Consider the following 27855-nt stretch of genomic DNA (forward strand, 5'->3'; position numbering starts at 1 on the left):
CGACAGGCTAATTGGTAAGTATTTAATATTCGTATAGAATAAAAGTCACGTAGATTTAATTTGAGACACGTTTAGATGAATGTTTAAACATTTCGGTAAGATTTTTGGAAGAATCATTTAGTTTTATTGTTCTGAATTTAATCAGGATTTCGGAAAATGTTTTACTTTTTTTCACATTTTGGAAATTTTGCAGCCTAATTTTTTTTATACTTCTTCAATTTTTGACTCACGCTTTAAACGTATCGTACTATTTTTACACTCAACTACTAGCTTATATTAATTAGACATTTGATATCAAGATATGAACAATCAATGTTTAATCTATTAGTGAAGCTTAAATAATAATATGTCAAAAATTGTATCAAAATAATAATATTTTTTTCTTGTTTGATAAAGCTAACTGATATATAAATTAACCGAGGAAGTCATATGATTAATTTTGTGTAAGTTCAATCGATTTTTTTTTTTCTTAAAAAATGCAACTAAAATTACTATGTTGCAAACATTAAAAACAAAATCATGTGTGATACGAAGCATTAGCACTAATAATGTAATCTCAATGTAAATAAATCGATCAATATGAATTCATTGGCTTAAAAGAAGGTTAAAATATAGAAGACTGACCCTGGTTTTGTTACAGATAATGTAATCCGTCTTCTTCCTAAAGCGCTCATAGTTAAAAAGCGGACAAAACCGGATTTCTGCTTGACCTTTGACAGAGAAGGAGTCGAACTCAAGACCTACGAGAGATAGCTAAATTATCAAGTACGCCAACTCTTGTGCGAAAAGCAGCAGAAAAAACTTTTAAAATTACACAAAGTTGAGGTCGAATCCATCGGATTGCAATTTTTGACCAAGGTCAAGTTTCAATTCGCTAAAACAATTCTGGCTGAATTGATAAAGAATGTAACCTGTTTATCTGGAAAGTTTGAGATAATGTTACCAAAACTTCAAGTTTGCTTATGCATTTCGTGAGCTTTAACAGTTTAAGTTTTTACAACGATTCTGCAGCTATACGCCATATAATCTTTAGTTCTAATTTCACATAGAGTACTAAAATGAATTATAAGGCAAGATTTCAAGTCCAAACTTGGAGAGGTCATCCCAATAATACCTAATCTATGGGATCCAAGAGATCTCTGTAAATTTCTTTAAATTTAAATTCGTTATCTTTATGGTCAATTACCGCTTAAAATTAAAGTATTTTTGGTAGCGTTTTTACTTGGCGTTGAATAAGACACGATAACAATTTACTATTAGATCGATATCTTCCGTATTTTAATTCTAATTATTCAATATTATCAATATAACTATGTCTGATATATCGAATCAAGAGTTGATTGATCAGTTCAAATTGATTACTGGGTTTGAATCTAGTGAATCAAGTGATACAAATGAAGGAGATGATATAGATAGTAAGATACTACGACTTTTAACTATTCATGACTATAATCTAAATAATTCAATATCAACTTATTTCGATACAGGATTTGAATCTATTGGTAATGTTAGTATACAAGAAGAGGCAACAACAGGTGCAAGCTCATCGGTAGATCCTAGAGAAATCGAAGGATTCATTGATGATACTTCAATAGATAATAATGATCAAGAATATGGAGATATTGGGGAATTAATTCATAGATCATCAAGTTCAAATACTAGAAGTGAATTTGTAAATTTACAAACTCAAATGTTTATGAATTCAATGATGCCTAGATTACCTAAAGCACCTACTATACCAATGAGATGGCAATTAGACGTGGGGATTTATAGTTCAATTTTACATGATAGAGAAATAAGGAATAATCGACAACCACCAAATAAAGAGGGAGTGACGGAAGATGAAAAATATGAGTATAAGGATAAATTGATAAGTTCAGGTCAGAGAAATACAAATAGTATGGGTAATAGTTCAATAATTAATGCCCTATGGTTTATTTTGTTAATTATTCCAAAAAGTTTTTTGCAGTTATTACTATCTTCAGTTAAATATATATTCGGAATAGGTGGTTGGAAAGATGATATTGGTGGAAACAATTTTTCAGCTCATAAACTGTTCAAATATGATGAAAATTTCGATCCAAATTATTCATTTATAAAACATTTACACAAACATACTGATACCATTGACCACTTCAAAAAATTCAATAATCTTAAAGACTCAAACTTCAACGATATTCATCAACATTGTCAAAAAGAATATGATTGGTTATTAGTAATTCTAACTAATGACTCCCATGAAAATCAAAATTTCATACATACATTATTCAACAACTCAAATTTTCAAAAAAATTTCAATTCAACAAATGGAACATATAAAAACGTTCAGATTTATTTAGGTAATATAGATCATCAACCAGAATCATTTGAGATAGCCAAAACTTACAAAATTAAAAAATTACCTTATTTAATGTTAATATCAAACGTATCATCATCACCAGAAATAATGGCATCAATGTCAATAGTTTATAAATCAAATATTTCAATAAATTTTATAGAAACTTCAAAAGATTTAAAAATTACTATACCTAAAATTATTAAAAATTTAATTAAAAATATTGAAAAATTTAATCCTCAATTAGTTTCTGCTAAATATGATAAACAAGAAATGGAATTTAGTAGGATGATTAGGAAACAACAAGATGATGCATATTCAGAGTCACTTGTAAAAGATCAAATTAAAAAACAAGAAAAAACTGATCAATTGTTAAAAGAATCCAGGATTAAAAGTCTAAAAAATTTGAAGTTATGGTTCATTAATAGTCTAATTAATGATGAATTCTTGAATAGTACAACAGTTGACAAATCCAATAATGCCTCAAATTTAAAAATAGCAATAAAATTACCAAATGGTAAAAGAATAATAGAAAATTTGAATCCAGAAATAACAATCCTACAATTTTACATATTCATCGAATTAAAACTTTATCAAGAATCAGAAAAACTATTAGCAATTGAGGATTTAGAATCACTACAAATAGATGATGAGTATAAGTACAAATACTCAAATCATATTGAATATTTTGAAGATATAGGATTTAAATTTGATGTTATTCAACCATACCCTAAAAAAGTTATTGGTTGTGATTCTAATGTGATCATTGGTGATGTACCTGAATTTAGGGGTGCTAATTTTTTGGTTGAATATCATCATGAAGATGAAGATGATACGGAGGAGGAAGATGATATTGATTTATAAAACACTTGAAATTTTTTAATTCAGGTATCAGTCTTTCCCTTTTTGTTAAGAATTGATTTGAAATTTATACGGTTTTATAGAGTTATGAAATGCATACATTATATTAATTTTATTGCTCTAATCTATAAATTTGTTGAGCTCTGATCTATCTATTCCAAGCTCTTTCTATCGTACAAAGTTAGTAATTGTAAATTTGGTAAGGGCATTAAGTGAATGTACATACTAATAACTCTTTTTCATCAATTACTTCAGCTAAATTATTATAAAAGTTTTTGAACTATAAAAGTTAGTAAGAAATTATGACATTTATTTTGGAAGGTAACATACTATTTTTTGTTGTTTTTCTTTTAATTTGATTAAGTTAGAAACATAATTCATTGTAGTTTCTGATCCTGATTCATTTTTGGATTTTTGTTCAGCAATAGCAACTTGATCTCTTAGTGTTTGAGCTTTTTGCTGTGTTTCTTCTATTGTTCGTTTCAACATTTCATTAGTCAAAGTTGGTTCTAATGATTGAATTTCTAAAATATGTTAGTATTTGCAACTAAGATTATTTATTAAAAAGTACATACTTTGAGTAATTTCACAAACTTTAGCAACAAAACCACTTAATTCTTCTTCTGTTTTTTTAATTTTATCATTTAATTCATCAATTGAAGCATTATCAGAAGCAATAATTTCCTTATAACAATAATAATTAGTCTTACCAATAGTTTTAACAATCACTTCCTTTTCAGAAAGTAATGATTCTAGTATTGTTGTTAATTGAGTTTTTTTGAATTTACCATGTAAATTTAATTGAATATCTGTTAATGAATATGGTCTATATTTTGATTTTAAGTAGGTGAGTAATTCTGTTGTTTGTGTTTGATCTTCTTGATTTGTTCGGCTTGGTAGACCGTTTTGAAGTTTTTGCTTTTTCGGTGGCATCATCTAAGACTAACGACGAAAATTATTATAGTTATATCCGTAATGGACCGGTGAACAGGTTTTGACTTTGGTATTGAATGTGGTTGTAAAATGTGGTTGGAAGATGAAAATTGGAATTAATAATAATTTTTTTGCAACCAATTTTTTATTTTTGTTTAAAAACTTCTTTATAGCACTAAAAAAACACAACTACTGTAGATTTTACTTAAATTAATTATTCTAGACCAAAGACACCTTTTGAATTGAGTTCTATCTTCACTTGAGAAAACTCTACCTGAATTAGACTTGTGCTTTTGATAATTGTCTCTTATCAGTATAAACTCACTAATAATTTGGTGTTACACAAATTAAAATAGAGAGAGAATTGAAACTTATCGATAAACTTTATCAATACATTCGTTATCACTAAATATAAATCAATCATACAAACTCGAACCATGAAATATACTTATCATGAATCTATATCGAAGCAAAAAATTGATAAATTGGTATTAGAATATTTGATACATGAAGGTTATCAAAATGCTGCTATTGAATTTGCAAAAGAATTAGATATAGATGTACAAAATCACAATACCACTGGAGAACCGAATTGGGATCAAAATCAAATTACAAACATTCCAGAGAATACAAGTGAGTTGAAAGATTTTGAAGTTTCAGAACTGATAATGAATTTTTACAGTGGTAAATTGACGCTTTCTCAAATGATAGGAGATCAGTTGCAGAATGATTTTTCGAAATATAACAAATGTAATAAAAAGCTATTAGCTGGATTCTCAACTATAAGTCAGCGTCAAGAGATCAAGTCATTAGTATTAAAGGGTAATATAACAGAAGCAATTTCCAAAATAGGTCAATATTTTCCACTAATATTAGATTCAAATAATTTACTTCATTTTAAATTATTAAGATTAAGTTTAATTGAAATGATTAGAAGTCATAAATTTTCAACTCAAATGGAAGTAGATGAGAGAAAATTTTTAAATGAAATATTAACATTTGTTAGATGTAATATGATAAATAAAATATCAAAACTGTATAAATTATTAAAAGAAATAGAATTTACTATGAGTTTATTATGTTTTAGATTTGATCCAACTATAAAAAATTTAGAAAATCAAAAAGAATTACCTCAAGAATTAAAAAATATTTTTAATTTAAATTTAAGACATCAAGTGTTTAGATTAATAAACAAGGAAATTATAAAAGTTTATGATGATGATGATTGTGATGATAATGATAATGAAGGTATTAGATTTTCAAATTTAAGTGATGATAATGGGATTATAAAAGATGTTATAAAAAGAATACGGAATAAAGATGATAAGATTGATGATTTGGAAGATACTACTCTGAATAGAAGTAAATTGAATAATTATGAAGGTTCAAATTTTTATGGATTTGATTTTCAAGATTTAAATCATAAAAAATATTCTGATTTAATAGATGAATCTATAGATGATGAAGAAGATGATAAGTTAGTGAAAAATGGGATTAATTATACTTATGAAATTGATCTGGAACTGATAAAGACTAATGAACAAAATTATATGGAAGAAAATATTGTTAGAACTGATTCAATACAGAAAAATGAAGAAGAAATTGAAAATTTAATTAAATTATCATTAGAAAGTAAAATTGAAAGGATTTTGGAATTGTTGGTTTTAACTGAAGATAAATTAACAAATGGTAATTTACATAGTAAAAAATTTAATAATTTAATTAAGGAGGATTGTTTATAATTAAGTACATATATTTATTTTAATTTCATATTATAATAATAACATCTATGACATTACCAGTTTCAATATTACATTTACTTAAATAATTTTCATTTTCTTGCTTTGGAACTTCTTGATTTAGGTTGTTATATATTTTGACATCATCAATTGTTATTTTGGGGTGATCATACTCGTTAAATAAATCAGATTCTTTGAACAATCTCAAGATTTTTTCACGTAAATGTTTTATAGTTGATCCAAATTCTGGTTCTTTATTCATTTCAAAATCATCGGGACTGAATTCGAAATAATATTTTATAAAATTTTTCAATTCGAATAGGTCATTATTATTGTTGTTTTGTTTGAGTAAGTTTATGAAATTAGTTTGATAATTGATTTTGGTTTTTTCATCATAATGTTTCTTCAATTTATCCAATTTATCTGACTTGATCAAGTTTAATTTTATATTAATATGAGCACAATGAATTGGTATTTCTTTAAATATATCTTTTGCATGATATTCCCATAGTCTTAAATATATACCACTCCAATATATGATTTCATAACTTAATAATCCAAAAAACACTATAATTAAAAATTCAGTTATAAATTTTGATGTTGGTGTTATTAAAAGATTTGATGTGAATGTATTTGATTGTAATTGTGTTACTAGGTATTTATCAAATTTATATAGTAATTCTATTATTGTTGTCATTATTTATTGTTTTAAAATATGTATGTAAACAATTAGATTCTAATTTAAATGAACGAGCTGTGATGATTGATTCAATTGTTGAGTGACAGATGAAAATTATAATGGTGATTTTTATTAGTGGTACAAATTGTTGAAAATCGATGTCAATTTATGTTCAATAATTAATGAAGCTAGTAAATTCTGGAAATATGAATCCTCATAATATTCTTCAAAATACTAATCGGAGATCTTTTAATGAAAAACAAATTGATAATAATTTTTATTAAAGGAATATACGCTACCAATTACTCGTCAATAATTTTTTTTTTTTATTTCTTTAATTTCTTTCTTTTTCTTTATGATAATGTTTGATATAAGATTCAATCAAATCATCATAATCAAATATAATACAACTTCTTCATCTTTCATTTTCGTTTAATCAATTATTTATATCAATTATTAATATATGTTATTTTGTAGAAAATAAAAATGGATAATAGAAAAATTTATAAAAATTATAAAGATAATTTAAAATCAAATATAAATGAAAATAGCAAACCATATTCATTAACTTCAAAATTGAAACATATATTAAAGAAACCATGGAATAATTCAAATTCATCAGATAGAAATATCAACAGCAATAGTTCCAATGATGCAAAAAACAATACCAAACCATTTAAATTCTCAGAACCAAAAATAGTTTCAAATCCAAGTTTTCAAAAATTATCAAATATAAAAGAATATAAATTACCAGGTTCATTTTATGAGAATTTACCAATAGCTTCTACTACAATATCAAAAGATGTGCAGACACCCAATACAACAATTATTCGTTTAAATGATGTACCAAATGAGGAAGAAGAAGAAAATCCAAATGACATACTATCAGATTTTTTCAAAAGAAAAGGAAGTAATAAATTGACTGATGTTGAATATGAGGGAGTTATGTCATTAATATCAAAATCTAAATCTGGAACACCTTATAAGAGGGGAATACTCGATGTCGATCAAGATACTTTGGGTAATGATAGAAAAAGAAGACAAATAAGCCACTCATCATTCATACATGGAAATGATACAACCATACTAGAGTCAGAACCATATAAGCAAAAAACTTTAAAATCTAATGGGAATATTACTATAAGCTATCCTGAAAGTAAATTCAATTATTCAACAGTAAACAGTACATTTGATAAATCATATCAGAATATAAATAATACAACTATGGGTAGAAATACATCAGCATCTGGTAGAAGTATGTACTTACACAGAAGACCAGCCCCTTATAAAAGTAGAATGAGAGGTCCTATATACACCAAAAAAACTGAACAAAACAAAGATGATGCAAACAAAACCACTATAAATAATACCCTACTTTCACAAAGTCAACTTAAGCTTAACACTACCAGCAATGATAATGTCAAAGAAACACCCAGTAGTAAAACTGCACAATTTTTACTTAGTATATTGGATGGTAACAAAAATGACAAAGATAAAGATGATTTGAATGGAAATGTCAAACCAACAACTAATTTATTTACAAATCCATATGAATCTTCACGTACGAAAAAGAAAGAAAAATCAATCGTAACTCAAATCAGCTCAAAAGATTCAACAAAGTCTACCGCAACTGAAAATGGGACCAAATCAAATCTGAACTTTTTATTCAACAAACCTCAACAAAAATCAAATGAAGAGGGATTTTTGGAAAAACCAAAACAAGTAAATGGGTCAGTTGAAGAGAATAAGGATATATCAATATCTACACTGACCAACTCAATACCAAAATCAACCACATTCAATTTCGGTACCTCTACCAATTCAACTTCAAATTTAAACAACACCCCAAAAACGAACTTTAACTTTGGTTCCCTAAAAACATCAAAAGAAGAATCAACACAACCAAAATTTAATTTCAATCCCATTCCAAATTCAACCACAAATTCAAATGGTTCTAAAACAACTAATGGAGAAGTAAATGGAGATCAATTAACAACAACTACAACTACTAAAAAAGTAGACTTTCAATTCCCAACTACTGATTTAGTTCATGTTGAATTAGATAATGCAGAAGTAAACAAATATAAATCTTTATATAGCTTTTAATATAATAAATGTTAAACTTTGTTTAGATTATTAAACTTAGCCAAAGTACTATTCAATATCTCTAGTATTGTAATATTTCTTGACATTGCGACATTATCAACGGTGTAACAATTCACTTCAAATACTACCACATATTCATTGTACGACATAATTTAAACAGAATATGAAATTATATAGAAAAAAATAAGTCGTTTTTTGTTATCAATTAATTTTAAGCCTCTCCCCGTAAATTATTCTTAAAATCAATTTTAGTTCTAAGAACTTTGGTTTGTTATCACAGAAGAAATCTAATTCAATCATTCATTGAATCATCATATCATCTCATCAAATTTTACAAGTGATTACTTAGATTTTCAGAATTAATTTATATAATTGATATATTTATACCACTTCCAACACTTACTTAGCCCTTCAGTATACTCAAGCAACTAAAAACTTAATATAGATAATGGCCAGTCGTCAATCAAGACTAGAAGCTGAAAAGCTAGCAATTATACAAAAGTCAATGTCTAGAGGAAGATCATTATCACCTGGAGCAGCAGGAAAGGGAAATTTCTACAACAGTCGATCACCATCAGTATCAAATGAAGATTATAACAAGAATTTAAAATGGTCAATAGTAAATCATGACCCACTGGAAAGAATAATTAAAGAAGGTGAAAATCCTGATGAAAATGTATGGGAGAATGAAGTAAGTGAAGAAGAACATATAAGCGATGATGATGCTAATGAAAAATTTCAATATGATGATACTGGTAATATTTTACCAAACTATGCATGTCAAGATGAGAAGATTAATGAGATTAGTTCAATTTTGGAAAACTCAAATTTAAATGATAGATCTACAGTAAAAAAATTAGAAGAATTAACAGCAAATGAAAGAGCTTTAGCTGCTGCTAGAAATGCAGGTACAAAAATTGATCCTGATATTTTAAATAAATTAGCAAGTGATAAACATAAATTAACTGGACTGGAAGCTTTAAATTTAAGACTGTCTGATCAAGACGCATTTGCAAGAAGACAAAAATTGGAAAATTATCAAACTTATAGAAAGAAAATAATTGATCAAGAAAATGGTAGAGATGGTCGTAATGGTCAATATCCAACAGAAACACAAAATATACCTGCGGAAGCTAGGGATAAAGAAGGAGTTGAAGATGAAGATTTTATGGTACCTTATACATCAGCAGTTGAAGATAAACTTGATAGTGAATTTGCTTCACAATTAAATGAAACTATAAAAGAAGGTAAAATTGATTCAAATAAGTCTCATTCAAGAGTTATACAAACTATTACAAGAGGTAATTTTTTCCAATTAGTCAATCCAAATTTAAAACCAAAAATGTTTCTTGTGTGTATGGATTTTTCACCAGAATCTATATTTGCTCTTGAATGGTCATTAGGTACTGTATTAGTTGATGGTTCAATATTATTTGTTATATGTGTGATTGAAGATAGTGATTTGAATCATCACTTAAAAGGTAATACTTCAAATGAAAATGTACGAGAACAACAAAGACTTAATATGCTTAATAGGGCAAAACAACAAGTACTTAATTTATTAAAATTAACTAAATTACAAATTCATATAGTCATTGAAATAGTTCATCATCCAATACCAAGACATCTAATTTTGGAGTTTATAGATAATTTAAAGCCAACTTTAGTCGTTGTTGGTTCAAAAGGTCAAAGTGCTATAAAAGGGGTTTTGTTAGGTTCATTATCGAATTATCTTGTGACAAAATCTACAGTACCAGTAATGGTTGTTCGTGAGAAATTGAAAAAGATCAACAGATTCAAATCAGGCTCATCTGTATTCTCCAATAATATCAAACCATTGACATTATCTGAAGCAAGAATTGATTGATTCGGATATAAAGAGTTTTTTAATGATTATCATACGAGTTAAAGTGTTTTTTCTATATTTTTTTTTTTTTTTATTAATTTACCTAATATACAATTTCCCCATAAAAAATTTCAAATTTCGTAAAGATTAAAAACTAAAAACTAATGTTCATTTATTTCTTTATTCCACTTCTCATATATTTACCAACGACAACACAATGATCTCTTTCATAAGGTTCTAAAGTTAATTGTTCTAATGGTTTTATTCTTTCTTCTCTTAATTTTTGAACTTCTCTTGCAAAAACAGTTTCTGCATCAACTGTAGAATCAATACAATTAGCTTTGATTGATATAACTACTATACCTCCATCTTTTAAAAATAAATGTGAATTTAATGCAATAATACGAGCTTGATCTGGTTGTGCAACATCAGCAAATACACAATCAACCATACCAACTAACATTCTATATTTTTGTGGATGTCTAGCATCATCAATAATTGGTATAACATTTGGTCTCTTTTTAGCCATACCAATTAATTCTCTACCTGGTCTATGAGAAAATTCAACTGCATAAACTAAACCTTCTGGTCCAACAACATCTGCAACATGTGAAACTGAAGTACCTGATGCAGCACCTAAATATAATACTTTTTTACCTGGTGCAACTCCTAATTCATCAATACCTCCCATAATACCAGCAGCTAATTTTGATCTAAATGGATTCCATACACGATATTCAATTTTTGTTGGTGCTCCACCTTCTTCTTTACTTGGTTCTTCAACACTAATTCTTTTTTCTCCATATACTGATTCCCCGGGTGCTATATTTTTTGTAACTAATAAATCTTCTTTACCTCTTGCTATAAATACACCAGCATGTCTATGAGGTTCTATAACAACTTTTGCTCCACCTCTTGCTCCACCTCTTGCACCTCCTCTAGCTCCACCACGACCTCCTCTAGATCCTCCTCTTCCTCCTCTATCTCCACCTCTACCTCCTCTAGCACCACCTCTACCACCTCTACCACCAGCAGATGATCCACCACGACCTCCTCTGCCTGAAAAACCACCTCTTCCACCACCACGGCTTCCGCCTCTACCTCTTGGAGCTCCAAATGCCATTATTTAATTTGAATATGTGATATATATGTGATAAATTGATTAAGGTAAATTGTTGATAACGTTGTTGTTTGATCAACTTTTGTATAATTTATTAATGTTTGTAGAATGTTAGAAAATTTTTCCTCTTTTTTTTAATTTGTTAATTTTTAATTAATTTTTTTGGATGAGATTAAAATAAGTTATTGATGTACGGATGTTTGCCATTTTTGAGTGAATTATTTGATCAAAAGAATATGATCCTTATAAACCTAATACTACTCTGTGGGGACTTTTCCCGGCATCAAAGAAGCTTGAGAGTAAGCTTCTTATACTATAGTAATAAATTGATCAGTTTTTTTTGCAGATTTAGGTCAAATATGGCTGATAATTGGATTCATAAGTGTTTGCCATTTGGAAATAAGATGAAATTTCAACTCAATTCAACAATTTTCAATACAAACAAAAAGAATTTGGTATCTTAATAAAGCTGAACAGCTCAGCTTTTAAATGAACTATATAAAAACTAAAGCTAGTATACAAGTTTGCTCAGTAAATGGTCAGTTTAGTTAATGTTGTCGATGCCCATCGTGCGGCGCCTATTAAAGTCACGTTTTGTTTCACGTGTATCTGGGGTAGACAGAAATCCAAAATATATAAATTAAGTATGGTTGAGTAGAGATAAAATCGATTGTTCAATAATCCACTTAGTCCCTCAAAGTTTCTTAACTCAGTCATCACCTTAAAATTTGACTCACTTTATATTAGCTCCAATAATTTTACGATGAAAACGTTAAATTTTAACTTTTATTTAATTCAAAGGTACGATAGGATCACATGATAAAACTAATACCTTTGAAGTCTCATTTCTTTACATTAAGGAAGTCACGCTTGAATTACTTTGAATTTTCAAATCATAGACAGTATCTTTTGATGTATTTAGACCACCAAGATTAGACTTCCTTATTTTGTGTCATAAATGTTGTTTTTGTGTGATTTTGAACCTAAAATACCAAATTCTTTAATTACTCTTAGCTCCTCCAATTTTGGTGCTATTGGATATATCATTACTTCATGTCATTTGGAATGGCTAGAGTAACACGTTGTAGGCTTCAATTGATGTGAAATGACAATATCCAGCGCTTTTGGTTTTGTGTAATTTTTTCCTGTAGGTCAGTCATTTAATAAGTTTCGAACACTGGACCTTTCAATTTTTGAGTCAAAATTGCTTGCCACTACGCCAGGTAATTTTAAAAACGTGACTTCGGAGGTATACTTCCAATTTTGTGTAACTTGAGTTTGAGAAGTTTTTAAAACTAAAATGGTCCATATTATCTCACTAGCTGGGAACGATATCTACGCAGAGAATCAATTTTTGAGTTATTTAGATCAAGATCTAGATTATGCAACTAGTTTTAAGCCAGTGGCTTTTCAATTGAGCGAGTTATATGTTTTTCTTGATATCTTGGCAACCATGAGTGATTCATCAATATGACCTAATTCATTTAATAGAGGATGTCTCAGGGTATCCAAAAATGCAATAAAAAAAAATAATGAAAAAAATTGAGATGTCCCGGCGCAAATCAGAAAACTCTCAAAATTTTTGGAGGTAGTTTTACAGACTTTTCTAACCGTATTGAGAACTCTACGTACCATCAAGTACCAATAGGCGACATGTAAGCAGCACTTCAGTGTATTTGTGAAGCAGTTAATGCAAGTACTGAAGCTTTGCTAGTACATGTTAATTGATTTTGCAACAATAATATTGTTGACAGCTGTGAACTCCCCCATTTGAGGAATTTCACGGCTACGTTATAACAGCTAATTATCTGCTGAGTTATACTTTGCTCCTCGCCTAAAATGGGTTGATTGGCTTAAATTGGAATAGTTCTGCTGATTTTTCAAAATTTGATTTTTGATTGGTAGCAACTTCTGAAACATATCTGTATTTTCATTTCATGAACTTTTGGGCTGTCAAGTTTTGCGAAATTTCTGTCCCAAAAAGTTTTAATTTGTTTTTTTAATTTTGGTGAGCTGTTTCTTTTTTTGATAGCTAGTGTTAAGTCGAATTGGGGCTAATTTTGAGTCAAATCAGAGTCCGATTTAGACATTTATTATTTGCATTAGAAACTTTCAAAGATTACATTCATGATAACGAGGTTAAATAGACTTAAAAAAGCACAGTTTAAAGTAATAAATAAATATGTACATTAATTTGTATTAATACCAAGATCTTCAGGTCCAAAACTTAAAGGTAATAATTCATTTAAATAAACTTTTATAAACTCACCTTCTTTATTAAATAAAAAAATTACAATATTTTTATTGAATTCTCGTATAAATTGTCGACATATCCCACATGGAACTATTGGATTTTCAGTATCTCCTGATATTGCAATTGCTTTAAAATCTTTATATCCATCAGTCTATTTTAAAAAGTTAGTATTTTAAATGATGGGATATTGGTATGATGGGAGTTTACATACAATTGCTTTACTTATTGTTGTTCTTTCTGCACAAACTCCTGCTCCGTAAGATGCATTTTCTACGTTAGCTCCTTTTATAAATTTACCACATTTTGTTAAAATTGTACATCCAACTCTTAAGACTTGATGTTAGTACGCGTTAAATTGAACTACTTTTGTAATAATTTTTCATACCTAAATTTCGAGTAGGGACAGTAAGCAAATTCTTTGGCTGTATATGAAAATTTAATTAGTATATAATTCTTTAAAAATTTAATAAATTTTGTAGTATTGATAGTATTGATTAACTTTTTTGATTTTGGAAATTTCAACAAGTAAATAATAATTATCAAACCGATATTAATATTGACTAGACTAACCGTTCATGACCAGTTCTTTTAATTTTTTAAATTCGTCATCTGTTAATTCTTCATGATCTTTGTAGGTTTTTATTGTCATGATAGATAAATTATAAAAGAATTTTAGATAAGCTAAAGGTTTCATAACGTATTTGAAAATTATTATTTAATCTAATTTGTTAGTCGTGTGACATTTACCAAAAAAATTAAAAATTTATACTGTACTACACATTGTTAATAGTGGCAACAAGCTGAAACGTAGTTAATTCTTAACATATTGATCTAGTGTTTAACAAATTTATTCAAGACAACACAATTACTTGACAAAAAGTTCAATTGACATCATTAATACTTACCAAACTAATTTAAATAATCTACTATTTCACACGTTGGAGATAAAGTAATAACTTTCATCAACAAAAGTACAAGTTTTTTATTTCAAACATATTCAAATTCATTCACATTAATAAATAAAATTACAACAAGATGGTTACATTAGAAGAATTAGATAATATACCGGAAGAAGATAATTCTATTGATTTAGAAATTCTACAATCATCAACATCAGATATAATAAATAGAACTAAATTATTAGATAATGATATAAAAGTAATGAGATCAGAATCTCAAAGATTAACTCATGAAAAAACAATGATGTTAGAAAGAATTAAAGATAATCAAGATAAAATAAATAATAATAAACAATTACCTTATTTAGTTGGTAATGTAGTAGAACTATTAAATTTAGATGTTGATAAAGAAGCAAGTGAACAAGGAGCTAATATAGATATTGATGCAGCAAGATCAGGTAAAAGTGCAGTTATAAAAACATCAACAAGACAAACTATTTTCTTACCAATGATTGGATTAGTTGATCATGAAAATTTAAAACCAAATGATTTAATTGGAGTTAATAAAGATTCTTATTTAATATTAGATACATTACCATCAGAATATGATTCAAGAGTTAAAGCAATGGAATTAGATGAAAAACCTACTGAAACTTATTCAAATATTGGAGGATTAGATAATCAAATTGAAGAATTAATAGAAGCTGTTGTATTACCAATGAAACAATCTGAAAAATTTAAAAAATTAGGAATAAAACCTCCAAAGGGAGCATTAATGTATGGACCACCAGGTACTGGAAAAACATTATTAGCAAGAGCATGTGCAGCCCAATCTGGTGCAACTTTTTTAAAATTAGCAGCACCACAATTAGTTCAAATGTTTATTGGAGATGGTGCAAAATTAGTAAGAGATGCATTTGCATTAGCAAAAGAAAAATCTCCAACTATTATATTTATAGATGAATTAGATGCAATTGGAACAAAAAGATTTGATTCTGATAAAAGTGGTGATAGAGAAGTTCAAAGAACAATGTTGGAATTATTAAATCAATTAGATGGATTTGGATCAGATGATAGAGTTAAAGTATTAGCAGCAACAAATAGAGTTGATACATTAGATCCTGCATTATTAAGATCAGGTAGATTAGATAGAAAAATTGAATTTCCTTTACCAAGTGAAGAAGCAAGAGAATCAGTATTAAAAATTCATGCAAGAAAATTACATTGTGATAATGATTCAATAAATTGGAGAGAATTAGCAAGATCAACTGATGAATTTAATGGTGCTCAATTAAAAGCAGTTACTGTTGAAGCAGGTATGATTGCTTTAAGAAATGGTAAATCTATTATAAGACATGAAGATTTTGTTGAAGCTATTGGAGAAGTTCAAGCAAGAAAATCTAAATCTGTTAATTTTTATGCATAATTTATTAAAACTTTTCTTGATAATGTATTCTTGTATAATTTATAAAATTAATTAATACATTAAAAATGTTAATAAATTTGGAATTATATTAGTAATTAGAGGTGTTTCCAACACTCATCTTCTTTCAGTTTAGCCAGTCTTTAAAAGTATGATTATTTCTCCAGTGATAAATCACATTGACCAAACTTTGATTCAAAAACTATTTAGAATATTGCTTATTCTTTTATCCTTCCAAATATATGATTTATTAAATTATACAATATGTGTCTCAGAAAGTACATTCAAGCCGCACTATGTAAATTTACCCATTAATCCTTAGTAATTAGATTAGAATAGGTAGTGTAATATATCCCAATTATTATACTAATAGTTAAAATAAATAAATAAATAAAAAAATGACTTATGTAAATAGATAAGATAAACAAAATTATTATTTATTATTAATACTACTATTAATATATGATTATATATTAATATATATTAATATATTTATAATTTATTAATTTACAACCAACTTTTTTTATAGATTTATTATATCTTATCTTTAAATAGTTGAGTAAAGTTCACATTTCATTTCATTTCAATTTATAATATTATTATTATAATCAAATATAGAGATCTTTATATATTTGTTGATAGTTTTTTTTTTAGTGGGATTTAATAATTTTAAAGGGATCATATATATATATATATATATAAATTATAACCTGTGGATTTATACAAGGAATGGAAGATAATAATAGAAAGGATTATATAAATAGAATTAATAATATAACAATATCGTCTCAACAACAACAACAATTAACAAAAGAAGAATTAAAACAACAACAGCCACAATATCATTATCAAAAGAATCAACCAGTACTACATAATCAAAGAAATAATAATGATAATAATAAAATATCTTCACCAACTTCAACTACAACTACAGAATCAATATCGAGTAATATGAGTTATAATACTAATTCATCTTCCAAAAGATTAGAAACTATTGGTAATTATACTATTGGACCAGAAATTGGTAAAGGTTCATTTGCAATAGTTTATAAAGGTAATGATATTAAAACTAATAAATCAGTTGCTATTAAATCAGTTTATAGATCAAAATTAAAATCAAAAAAATTAATTGAAAATTTAGAAATTGAAATACTGATTTTAAAAACTATGAAACATCCTCATATTGTTGGATTATTAGATTATAAACAAACTCCTGCTCATTTTCATTTAATAATGGATTATTGTTCAATGGGAGATTTATCTTATTTTATTAGAAAAAGAAATCAATTAATTAAAACTCATCCTATAATATCAAGTTTATTAGATAGATATCCTTCTCCACAAGGATCTCATGGTTTAAATGAAGTTTTAGTTCTACATTTTTTAAAACAATTATCATCAGCTTTATTATTTTTAAGAGAGAAAAGTTTAGTTCATAGAGATATTAAACCTCAAAATTTATTGTTATGTCCTCCATTACATTCAAAAAGGGAATTTTTAAATTCAAATTATAAAGGAATGTGGGAATTACCAATTTTAAAAATTGCTGATTTTGGTTTTGCAAGATTTTTACCATCAACTTCAATGGCTGAAACTTTATGTGGTTCTCCATTATATATGGCACCAGAAATATTGAGATATGAAAAATATAATGCAAAAGCTGATTTATGGTCTGTTGGTGCTGTATTATATGAAATGACTGTTGGTAAACCACCTTTTAAAGCTGGGAATCATATTGAATTATTAAAAAATATTGAAAAGGCAAATGATGTAATTAAATTCCCCATGGCTGCTCAAGTTCCTGAATCATTAAAACAATTAATTAGATCTTTATTGAAATATAATCCAACTGAACGTATATCATTTCAAGAATTTTTTAATGATAATTTAATTACTTGTGATTTAGAAGATACTGATAAACCTTTGGAGACTTCGGAAATTGATGAAAATTTATTTATTAGTGAATATATAAGTCCTATTAAAAATAATGAAAGATCACAATTATTAAAAATGACACCAGTTAATGAAGAAACAATGGAGCAAGAAATTATAAAAACAAATACACCAATAATACCCGAAGAAAATTTAAAAAAAAGTAGTAGAGATGAAGAAATTAAAAACCTTATTAACAAGAATAGTCCAGATCCTGAAAATTTAACCCATTCAATAAATAATAAATCTCCAATTTTTAAACTGAAAAAAGATGATGTAATATTAGAAAAAGATTATGTTGTTGTTGAAAAAAGAGCTATAGAAGTTAATGCAATTGCTGATGAATTAGCTCATGCAGGAAGTGGAGCTGTTGCAATATCTGATCCTCGTAATAAACATTCATCTTCACAAAATTATTTTAATCAAAATCATCATCAACAACAGCAAAATATTCAACATCATCAACAACAATCACAACAACAACAACAACAAAACTCGCTACTGAATCAAAAGCCAAGAAGAAATTCAACTAATAGACGTCCAAGTTTTACTGATAGAAGAATATCAATATCAATATCTCCAACTAATGCTTTGAGTAAAGCTATTGGATTAGCATCACATAGATTATTTGGAAATACTCAATCAACAAATAATATCCCCATTACATCAACAGCAAATGCATCAACTTCAGAATTAAATCAATCATTTTCAAGTATAATATCAAGTCCCAATTTTGCAAATAATACGTTATTACAAAAATTAAATTTACCAATAATTCCAGATCCTTCAGAATCAGATCAATCTTTTGGAGATAAACAAATATCACCAGATGAAATATTATTAACTAAATTAGAAACTATTGCAACAAAAGCTCATGCAGTTAATTTATTTGCTGATGTTAAATTTTCTCAATTAATACCAAGTCCACCATCTTCAGATGATACAAAAGCTGAATTTATGAATTTAAATGATGTTTTGCCTCCCAAAATTATAAAAAGTATAAGTGAAGAAGGTGTAGTATTATATGTTAAAGCTTTAAGTTTATTAGCTAAAGGTATGGCATTAGCTAGTGAATGGTGGTATGATCAATTTGATTCAAATTTAAATGAAAATAGATTAAAACCTGATGTTTCAATAACTTCAAAAATTAATCAATTAGTTCAATGGATAAGAGAAAAATTTAATGAATGTTTAGAAAAAGCAGAATTTGTTAAATTAAGATTACAAGAATCTAAATTAGCTTTGAATAATTTAGTAATTGAAGAAGAAGAAGAAAATAATAGTGGGGTTATTGATAAATCAAGTACAAAAATAGTAGCAGAAAAATTATTATTTGATAGAGCTTTAGAAATGTCAAGAAATGCAGCAGTAAACGAGTTGGTGAAAGAAGATTTACATGGTTGTGAATTATCATATAGTACTGCTATATGGATGTTAGAAGCTGTTTTAGATGAAGATGAAATTGATTCCACTACCACAACAAATGAAAAAAAATTAGATGATGATGATAGAATAATGGTTGAAAAATTTATTGTAAGTATTGGGAATAGATTATCTGTTTTAAAAAAAAAAATTGAACTTTTGTAATTAGTGTTTGTGATTATGTGGTTATAAATTTTTTATAAATATATATATTACATTGTATAAGTTAATCTATATACATTGTTTGATTAATACTTTGATTATACTATGAAGTAGATAATATATCAGTTATGGAGATTATACGAAAGTGGATTTGACTACAATAGAAAATATCGTAAAGCAAATTTGTTAATTTATATTAAATCATACAATCATAAAATCTTTTTAAATAAATTTAATCTAAAACTACAGGATCATCCCAACTAGTCCCATCACCATTCTCATTCTCATTTCTAAAATCATTATAATCATTAAAATGATGATGTTTCCAAATCAGTAAATTTCTTTTTGAAATTTGATTTTGGTTATTATGATTATTATTATTTATAATATTCCCCAATTGCATTTTTTCATGTTGAGATTTTTCAATGGGTTCTTCTTCATCATCTGAACTTAATGAAATCACATTATCTTGATCTCTTGATGGAGATTTTGTTTTGGAAAATGTTGTTGATGAATCTATTGTTCTATATCGTTTAAGACCTATTAATTCGATTTTATCAACTTGTCGTGATGTTCTTTGGACGAAAAAATTAAAAGTTTCACTAATTATTAAAGCACTTAGTGGGAATTTAACATCACATATGGGGCATTTGTAGTTGGGAACTGATTGATATGGTGGTGTTATAAAATTTGATTTATATTTTTCTATGGGGATTTGCTGAATATGATTATTATATGGATTATATTGATTTTGTGGTGGAGGACGTGAAATTGGTTGATTTTGTGGGTTGGCAAATCCATCATTATTTAATACTTGAACATAAGGTGCTAATCTTAACTGTGGAATTACAACTTGTCTTTTTGGATTTGGGGTTGGGTATGATTGATTAGTTGAGATTATTGGGGTATGAGATGGGATTGGATTTTCTGGTTGGAAAGGTAATTGTTGTTGATGTTGATTAGATCTATGAATATCATGATGATGTTGATGTTGTATTTGATTGTGTTGGTATTGTTGTTGAAATCGTTGTTGTATCATTTCTTGTTGATGTTTTTTAATTTGATTAGCATTTTGTTTAATATGTTGTTGATATTGATTTGAATTTTTAAATTGGTGGTGTTGGTGTTGTTGAGTTTGTTGTTGAAATTGTTGTTGATTATTGCCATTTCTTGATAATTTTTCATAATTTTGTTGAATTAATGTCTTCTTAGTTAAATTTTTAATAATTTCTGGTAATTTATTAAAAAGACAAAAATTTTCATAATCAAAACAATCAAAATGTTTACAATATAATGATTTTATTGGTAATTTGATTCGACTCCCTCCTAAAGGATCTTTTAATGAAAAAATTATTTTATCAATTAATAGTGGAACATCTTCTTCTTCTTCATCATCTATTTGAGTATGTTTCATTTCTTCTTCTAGTATTGATAATACATTTGGAGGTAGTGATTTATATTCTTGATTTGATTGATCTGAGTTTGGCTGAGTTGTAGTAGATTGATTTGTAACTGTAGTATCACTTGATATTTGTGAATGATTTTTCTTGGGTTGTGGTGGATTTATATTGTGTTGTGGATGAGTTATTTTGATTTGTGGTTGATCCATTTCAGATTGTGATTGATTCGTTGATTCTTCTAATGCTTTAATCAATTCCTCATCTATTTTTCGTAGTTCATCTGTGAATGCTATTGATTTACTTCTAACAGTATGTGGATGTTTATTAGACAATGATGATGAATTATTATGATTTTCATTATTATTTTCAAGGTTTGATTCCTTGGTATTTGGACTCACCTCCTTTGATTTTGTTTTAGTAGTTGATGATAGTGGAACTTGATTATTTTCAGGTTGTACATTCTTTGAATTCACACTGGTTTCTTTCAGTTTCGATTTACTTGAAGTTGAGGATATAGATGATTTTCTCCGTTTTTTATCTGGTTGATTCTTATTTAGTGTTGATCCATTAGGTTTATCTGATGATTCATTAGGTATATCCAAATTTTTAAGAACTTCTGATGGCAATTTAATTGTAACTAATAATCTTTTAATTTTCTTTCTTGTATTGAAATCATTAATAATTGATACTTTATCTGTTGATATTTTTGGACCACGAATAGATTTTAATGTAGGCATTTTTTATCATATTATTATTACATGAACTTTGATAAAGTAAATTTTCATTTGATGATTATTGTATAATTTATCTTAAAATGATCTTTCTCAAACACACTAGTTGATTTGACTGTATTAAGATTTTAGAATATTACCTGCTTATTTGAACTGACGAGTCTCAAATTATTGATCTGCCAGTAGTTATGATGAAATATCTGAATAAATCTTTACTATAGTCCAAGTAATATAATGATTAAATGCTATTTAATTGAATATGGTTGTAAATTCAAAATTGATTAATTAAATCACATAATATATAATAATTCCTTAAGTATGGGTGATAATTTATATAAGTATGAATTGAAATAGAGCTACCAGCTCTGTACTATAAAAAGTCATATATAGGAAGTGATAATTATTACTTATAAAAGAGAAAGATGTAACTAAATATCGAAAGCAAATGGTTCAATCTTTGTTTCTTTACTCTAAGTTAATTCTCTTATTGCTGAAAAATTACAATCAATTAATCAATATAAAATTTTGATTAAAATTATAAGAATTTTGCAGCCAAACATAAGAAATTTTTGTTCATTTGCCATCATTGATTTAAACAATTATACTACTAATACTACAATAACTAAACATGAGTTTTACGTACTATAAGAGTTACCTCAAAATTGAAATTACGATTTAATTTACTCTCTATCGATCGGTACTTTAAACATTAACTTACTTAAATAAAAACATGTACTTTGAACTTAGAATTCTACTATCACTACTTTAGTAGCACAAAAAAAAATGTAAATTCCGTAAATCAATACAATTTGGAATTATTCATGTCAAAAACAACGTTTATTTTTTAAAATAGTGAAGGTAATTTTTTTAATTTTACCACTCAATTCATTCGATCGCTTGTATATAACGGATAAAAAACAAGACCAAGCATGTCAAACTTAGAGGAAATTAATAAAAAAGTTAGTGACCTTGAGTCTATAATTGATAAACAGTCAAAATTAATAGCAAGTACTGGTCAAAAATTAATTGAAATGCAAATAAATGATGTTAAATCAAGAATGAAACAAATCGATTCTAATAGTAATAGTACAAACGCGGGATCAATTGATACAGCAGATTATGTAAATAATGATGATATAGTTCAATTAGTAACTGAATTACAATCTCAATTGGATTTTTTAGAAGATAGAACTATACGTAGAACATATAATACATCATTAACTTCAGATAAAGATAAATTAGCTCCTTTATCAAACAAAGATGGTGATTTTCCGGAATTTGATACTCCAAAAACATTTGCTGAATTTAAAAATTTATCTAAGGAAAAGATATTAGAAATGGGATTCTTTTATGAAATTATATTACCAACAAAAGAAGAAATTGATGAAGTACTTCAAAATGATGATCAATCAAATGAAGGAAATAATAATAGTAAAAATGATATTATAAATATTAGTAAAAATAAAGATATACTGAAGATTGAATCAGAATTTAATGATGATCAAATTAATGAAATATTTGATGAATTAGCAAGATTTTTTGGATTGAAACTTAGAAGAGTTAGTGATGGATGGTAGAATTGTTAAAAATGTCATAATTCATTAATTCATAAGATCAAATAATAGTATTTAATTCCTAAATTATCAATAAAAAGGTTTATATTCATTAATCTATTTAAAATCCCATAAATTACTTAAATCAATAGCTCTATCATCTATAGCATTAATTCTTCTTCTTAAAGCTTCATTAAAACAAATTTCTTGAGCTAATGGGAAAAAAGTTTGTGACCAATTTTTTTTATAAATTTCAGTTTCAGCTACAATTTCTTTCAATTCTAATTCTTGAAATTTTATTTGAAATTCATATTGTTTAAACATATCATCACCAATTAAACCATTTTGATATAATTTATTAAAAATAGTTTCATTTTCTTTTAATTTCATACTTCTTCTTATTGCTTCAACTGCTCTACGTAATAAAGCAGATTTCATTACTTTTTCATGTGGTTTTTGATCTTTTGATAAATTTGGATCCATATATTGTGTTTTCAATTGTTGATATATTAATGCATTATGATTTTCTTTAAATATTGGTTCTATTTGTTTAAATTGTGCTACTCTTCTTTTTCTATAATACATTGAAAATATTATAAATATAGTTAAAACAACACCAACATATATTAATGGTGTGAATACCGATATTTTAATAATTTCTGGTTCTGGAACTGTAGTTTCTTCAGCCATTTTATTATTAATAACTTTATATTATTGATAATTGTTTAAAGTTGATTGTTTAATACAAGTTAAGAAATGTATAATTTTTCAACACGTCAATTTTTTGATTTGTTTTAATTTGGTAGCAGCGCTAGTATGAAATTTATATATTGAAAAAGTCTTTAATTTTACAACTGAAAGACAACCATTTTCAGAAAGTATTTGATATCTCACTTTATCGCCTCTCTAAAAATAAATCAAAAAAATGCTTCTATGATTCTGTAAATAATCTTTCAAGAGATAAGTCAATAAAAATCTGTCAGACTTGAATTACTTTTGAGTTTTATATAAAATTACGAAAATTGATTTTGTGTCAAAAATTTTGAGACAAAAATGTCAATAAAAATAGGTCTAACAAACTTATACCCCCAAGATTTACATCAGATCTTAGTACATCAATCTCAATTACCTTCATTTAACAATTCACAAAAACAATAAGGTGTTACAACAGGTTCTAATTTTTACATTATCAACAATCGTTCATTATAAAGTTGAAAACAAAATATTTATTTTCAAAATATTCATACATATGTTCTCAATTTTCACTTATTAAATGCAAAATCATTCAACATATTCTACTAGTTACTCCCATAGTAATAAAGTCCTAGACAATAATGTAAAAAGCAGGACAAAACAACCGAGTCCTACTTATATATCCAAGACAAATTCAAATGCAGATTTGACAAATTCTCCTACTTCAGATTCAGACATAGATGAAATAATAAAGAAAACTTCAAAACTACAACTAAGTCAAAATTCAAAAAGAAAAGATCTAATAATAAAAGTCATAAACCCTTTAATTTTAACAGCAATTTCAGCTTTTGTAAGGATACATAAAATTGATGCAGCAGATAGAGTAATATGGGATGAAGCTCATTTTGGGAAATTTGGTTCTCATTATTTAAAACGCGAATTTTACTTTGATGTTCATCCACCTTTAGGAAAACTTTTAGTAGCATTATCAGGATATATAGCGGGTTATAAAGGAGATTTTGCATTCGAAAGTGGGTTACAATACCCAGAAACAATGAATTATACAGTAATGAGAATTTTCAATTGTATGTTTGGAATATTGGTGACTCCTATGGCATATAGAACTACTGTACTACTAGGTTTTAGTCAATATACTTGTTGGTTTATTTCATTAATGGTAATTTTTGAACAAATGTCTTTAACTTTATCCAAATTCATCTTACTTGATTCAATGTTATTATTTTTTGTTGTTTTCACATTCTTTGGTCTTATCAACTTACATAATTTAATATCCAATAACAAAGAAATGTCATTGTCCGGTTTGAAATGGTTTGTAATTACTGGTATTAGTATTGGTTGTGTCTGTTCTGTAAAATGGGTTGGGTTATTTGTTACAGCTTTAGTGGGAATTTACACGGTTTTAAACTTAATTTTAGGCTTTTACAAATGTATTGCTTCAAACAAGCGATCAAGTTGGACCAGCTATTCTCAACAATGGGCACTCAGAATATTCACTTTAATCTTGATACCATCAATAATTTATATGCTAGCATTCAAAGTTCATTTTATGACGCTAAATCATACAGGTCCAGGAGATGGATCGATTTCAACATTATTACAAGCTTCTTTAAATGGAAATACTATACAATTTGGACCAAGATCTGCTGCAGGAGGATCAACAGTGTCGTTAAGATCACAAGGTTTATCGCCTAATTTACTTCATTCTCATGATCATACATATCCTGAAGGATCACAAGAGCAACAAGTAACAACTTATGGATTCAAAGACGACAATAACGATTTTCTCATAGAATATTTAGATCAAGATAACTCAAAATTTGTGGAAGATTTGGATACTATTAGACTAAAACATATCAAGACTGGAAATTACTTAAATGCAAACGCCGTTGGAGCACCGATATCCAAAGCTCACTATGAAGTCTCATGTTCGAATGTCAATCAATTTGATGACACCCATGAATGGGAAATAGAAATACAGTCTCATGAATTGTCACCATCACCTCATTTTATAAATGAAAGTAAAACAGGATTACATCCAATATCAACCAATTTTAGATTGAAACATAAAAAGTTAGGATGCTATTTAGCTACTACCGGTAAGTCATTACCATCTTGGGGTTATCAACAAGGAGAGGTTATATGTCGTTATTCATTATTTTCCAAAGATAAAAATACATGGTGGAATATTGAAAAACATGTTAATGAAAATTTACCCTTACCAGAAATAGATTATGTCCCACCTAAACCAAAATTTTGGAAAGAATTTATTCTTTTAAATTATGGAATGATGGCCTCTAATAGTGCTTTAATTCCTGACTATGATAAATTTGATAAATTAAGTTCGGAATGGTGGGAATGGCCAATATTGAATACGGGATTAAGGATGTGTGGATGGGGTGAAAGTGAAATTAAATATTTTTTAATTGGTAATCCATTTGTGACTTGGTTTTCGACTTTTAGTTTGGGTTTATTTGTCATTTATTTATTATTTAAAGCATTTCAATACCAAAGACAACAATTGAATTATAGCACAACTAATAAAAACAATTATGATTTCTTGGGTCAAGGAATACTTCCATTTTTGGGATGGGCATTTAATTTTATTCCTTTCATTTTAATGGGTAGAGTAAAGTATTTACATCATTATGTACCAGCTTTATATTTTGCAATATTTGTCAGTGGATTTATGATGGAAAGATTAGTTGGTCAAAACAAGTACATTCCAAGATTAGTTAAAACTTTTGTTTATGCCGTGTTGTATATCCTAGTCGTTTACTCGTATTGGTACCTCAAAGATTTGTCATTGGGTATGGAAGGTTCATCAAAACTTTATCAACACATGAGATTATTAAATTCTTGGATGATTTAAAGGACTGTTCATATGTTTATTAGACACTATTGTTATGAACATAGCATATTATAGAATTCATGTATAGTGAGTTAAATAAGAGAAATCAAAATCTTCAACAAGAGTACGATTTATTTCCTATATGTATTTGTAGATGCGATGTCTTGGGCCAGAATTAAGTTCATTAAACAAGATATTTTGTTTGACAAATTGAAAATAAAATTTAAAATCAAGGGTTGCAGGGGCAACTAATACAGGTTTAGGTGAAACTCTGAAAAGACATCAAAGTTAAACGCTGAAACCGATATAGCCAAGACAACAAGATTTAGCTATGTCTGTTCGTGAAACATATGTACTTTACATATCACTGCTAGTAATGATAGGTTTAGCAAATCTCTTTTCTCCATTTTACGACACGACGCAAAATCTAAGTAAAATAAAGATATGAATAACTTCTTACTTGAAGTCATGCAATTCAGTCCTTACGTTTAGCAACAACAATTAGTACCTCATTTTTACTTCAACTACTTCTATACATGCATATAAATTTAATTGTATACTAATACTATGAATAGTCGATCAACAATTCCAGAAAATAATCTGAGAAGGGCCCGAGGGTAAAATGGTCTAACTCAGGTTACGATTGTTTTGAGTTCGAGGAATGTGAAAGTCGTTCAGAAAGTAGCATTATAATTACTGTAAAGACAGGTAGAGGCATATAAGGTTAGTTGGGTTTGAAAGAGTTGTTTCGAACAATAACGATGTTAATATTTGGTCAAAAATTAGTATGAATTAAAAGAAAATTGACCATAGACGAATCAAACTTCCTTTATTCTGGCCCTACAATTCAAATCAATAAGAAGACAATAGATCCAGTGATGCTAGAAATACCATTTCT

The 27855-nt window shown here is 27.3% G+C and overlaps 14 protein-coding genes across 14 annotated transcripts; 8 read left to right on the forward strand and 6 right to left on the reverse strand. All coding sequences in view use genetic code 12, as the record gives it.

Annotated features, from left to right (window-relative positions):
- Positions 1-1312: 1312 nt before the first annotated feature.
- On the forward strand, positions 1313-3199 carry KGF54_001586 (uncharacterized protein; the record flags this gene model as incomplete). The annotated part of the gene is made up of 1 exon (XM_051761971.1): positions 1313-3199. The coding sequence occupies one exon, from the start codon at positions 1313-1315 to the stop codon at positions 3197-3199; it is 1887 nt and encodes a 628-aa protein (XP_051621124.1).
- A 306-nt stretch (positions 3200-3505) lies between these two features.
- On the reverse strand, positions 3506-4132 carry KGF54_001587 (uncharacterized protein; the record flags this gene model as incomplete). The annotated part of the gene is made up of 2 exons (XM_051761972.1): positions 3506-3705; positions 3772-4132. 2 exons carry the CDS (start codon positions 4130-4132, stop codon positions 3506-3508), a joined length of 561 nt encoding a protein of 186 aa, XP_051621125.1.
- Positions 4133-4566: 434 nt separating this feature from the next.
- Positions 4567-5871, forward strand: KGF54_001588 (glucose-induced degradation complex subunit; the record flags this gene model as incomplete). Its single annotated transcript, XM_051761973.1, has 1 exon — positions 4567-5871. The coding sequence occupies one exon, from the start codon at positions 4567-4569 to the stop codon at positions 5869-5871; it is 1305 nt and encodes a 434-aa protein (XP_051621126.1).
- Positions 5872-5896: 25 nt separating this feature from the next.
- KGF54_001589 (uncharacterized protein) lies at positions 5897-6565 on the reverse strand (the record flags this gene model as incomplete). The annotated part of the gene is made up of 1 exon (XM_051761974.1): positions 5897-6565. One exon carries the CDS (start codon positions 6563-6565, stop codon positions 5897-5899), a length of 669 nt encoding a protein of 222 aa, XP_051621127.1.
- Positions 6566-7033: 468 nt separating this feature from the next.
- NUP60 (FG-nucleoporin) lies at positions 7034-8653 on the forward strand (the record flags this gene model as incomplete). The annotated part of the gene is made up of 1 exon (XM_051761976.1): positions 7034-8653. One exon carries the CDS (start codon positions 7034-7036, stop codon positions 8651-8653), a length of 1620 nt encoding a protein of 539 aa, XP_051621128.1.
- A 448-nt stretch (positions 8654-9101) lies between these two features.
- On the forward strand, positions 9102-10520 carry KGF54_001591 (Imp2'p; the record flags this gene model as incomplete). Its single annotated transcript, XM_051761977.1, has 1 exon — positions 9102-10520. The coding sequence occupies one exon, from the start codon at positions 9102-9104 to the stop codon at positions 10518-10520; it is 1419 nt and encodes a 472-aa protein (XP_051621129.1).
- Positions 10521-10671: 151 nt separating this feature from the next.
- On the reverse strand, positions 10672-11622 carry NOP1 (rRNA methyltransferase; the record flags this gene model as incomplete). The annotated part of the gene is made up of 1 exon (XM_051761978.1): positions 10672-11622. The coding sequence occupies one exon, from the start codon at positions 11620-11622 to the stop codon at positions 10672-10674; it is 951 nt and encodes a 316-aa protein (XP_051621130.1).
- Positions 11623-13808: 2186 nt separating this feature from the next.
- On the reverse strand, positions 13809-14522 carry KGF54_001593 (cytidine deaminase; the record flags this gene model as incomplete). Its single annotated transcript, XM_051761979.1, has 3 exons — positions 13809-14024; positions 14085-14197; positions 14444-14522. 3 exons carry the CDS (start codon positions 14520-14522, stop codon positions 13809-13811), a joined length of 408 nt encoding a protein of 135 aa, XP_051621131.1.
- A 386-nt stretch (positions 14523-14908) lies between these two features.
- Positions 14909-16198, forward strand: RPT5 (proteasome regulatory particle base subunit; the record flags this gene model as incomplete). Its single annotated transcript, XM_051761980.1, has 1 exon — positions 14909-16198. One exon carries the CDS (start codon positions 14909-14911, stop codon positions 16196-16198), a length of 1290 nt encoding a protein of 429 aa, XP_051621132.1.
- A 726-nt stretch (positions 16199-16924) lies between these two features.
- On the forward strand, positions 16925-19714 carry ATG1 (serine/threonine protein kinase; the record flags this gene model as incomplete). The annotated part of the gene is made up of 1 exon (XM_051761981.1): positions 16925-19714. One exon carries the CDS (start codon positions 16925-16927, stop codon positions 19712-19714), a length of 2790 nt encoding a protein of 929 aa, XP_051621133.1.
- Positions 19715-19943: 229 nt separating this feature from the next.
- Positions 19944-21848, reverse strand: FGR3 (Fgr3p; the record flags this gene model as incomplete). Its single annotated transcript, XM_051761982.1, has 1 exon — positions 19944-21848. The coding sequence occupies one exon, from the start codon at positions 21846-21848 to the stop codon at positions 19944-19946; it is 1905 nt and encodes a 634-aa protein (XP_051621134.1).
- Positions 21849-22771: 923 nt separating this feature from the next.
- On the forward strand, positions 22772-23419 carry MRP8 (Mrp8p; the record flags this gene model as incomplete). The annotated part of the gene is made up of 1 exon (XM_051761983.1): positions 22772-23419. The coding sequence occupies one exon, from the start codon at positions 22772-22774 to the stop codon at positions 23417-23419; it is 648 nt and encodes a 215-aa protein (XP_051621135.1).
- Positions 23420-23512: 93 nt separating this feature from the next.
- Positions 23513-24085, reverse strand: KGF54_001598 (Sec63 complex subunit; the record flags this gene model as incomplete). Its single annotated transcript, XM_051761984.1, has 1 exon — positions 23513-24085. One exon carries the CDS (start codon positions 24083-24085, stop codon positions 23513-23515), a length of 573 nt encoding a protein of 190 aa, XP_051621136.1.
- A 583-nt stretch (positions 24086-24668) lies between these two features.
- On the forward strand, positions 24669-26978 carry PMT6 (dolichyl-phosphate-mannose-protein mannosyltransferase; the record flags this gene model as incomplete). The annotated part of the gene is made up of 1 exon (XM_051761985.1): positions 24669-26978. The coding sequence occupies one exon, from the start codon at positions 24669-24671 to the stop codon at positions 26976-26978; it is 2310 nt and encodes a 769-aa protein (XP_051621137.1).
- Positions 26979-27855: the final 877 nt, after the last annotated feature.

The sequence above is a fragment of the Candida jiufengensis genome (genome assembly GCF_024610255.1).
Source record: "Candida jiufengensis strain CBS 10846 chromosome Unknown scaffold5, whole genome shotgun sequence".
Taxonomy (NCBI): domain Eukaryota; kingdom Fungi; phylum Ascomycota; class Pichiomycetes; order Serinales; family Debaryomycetaceae; genus Lodderomyces; species Lodderomyces jiufengensis.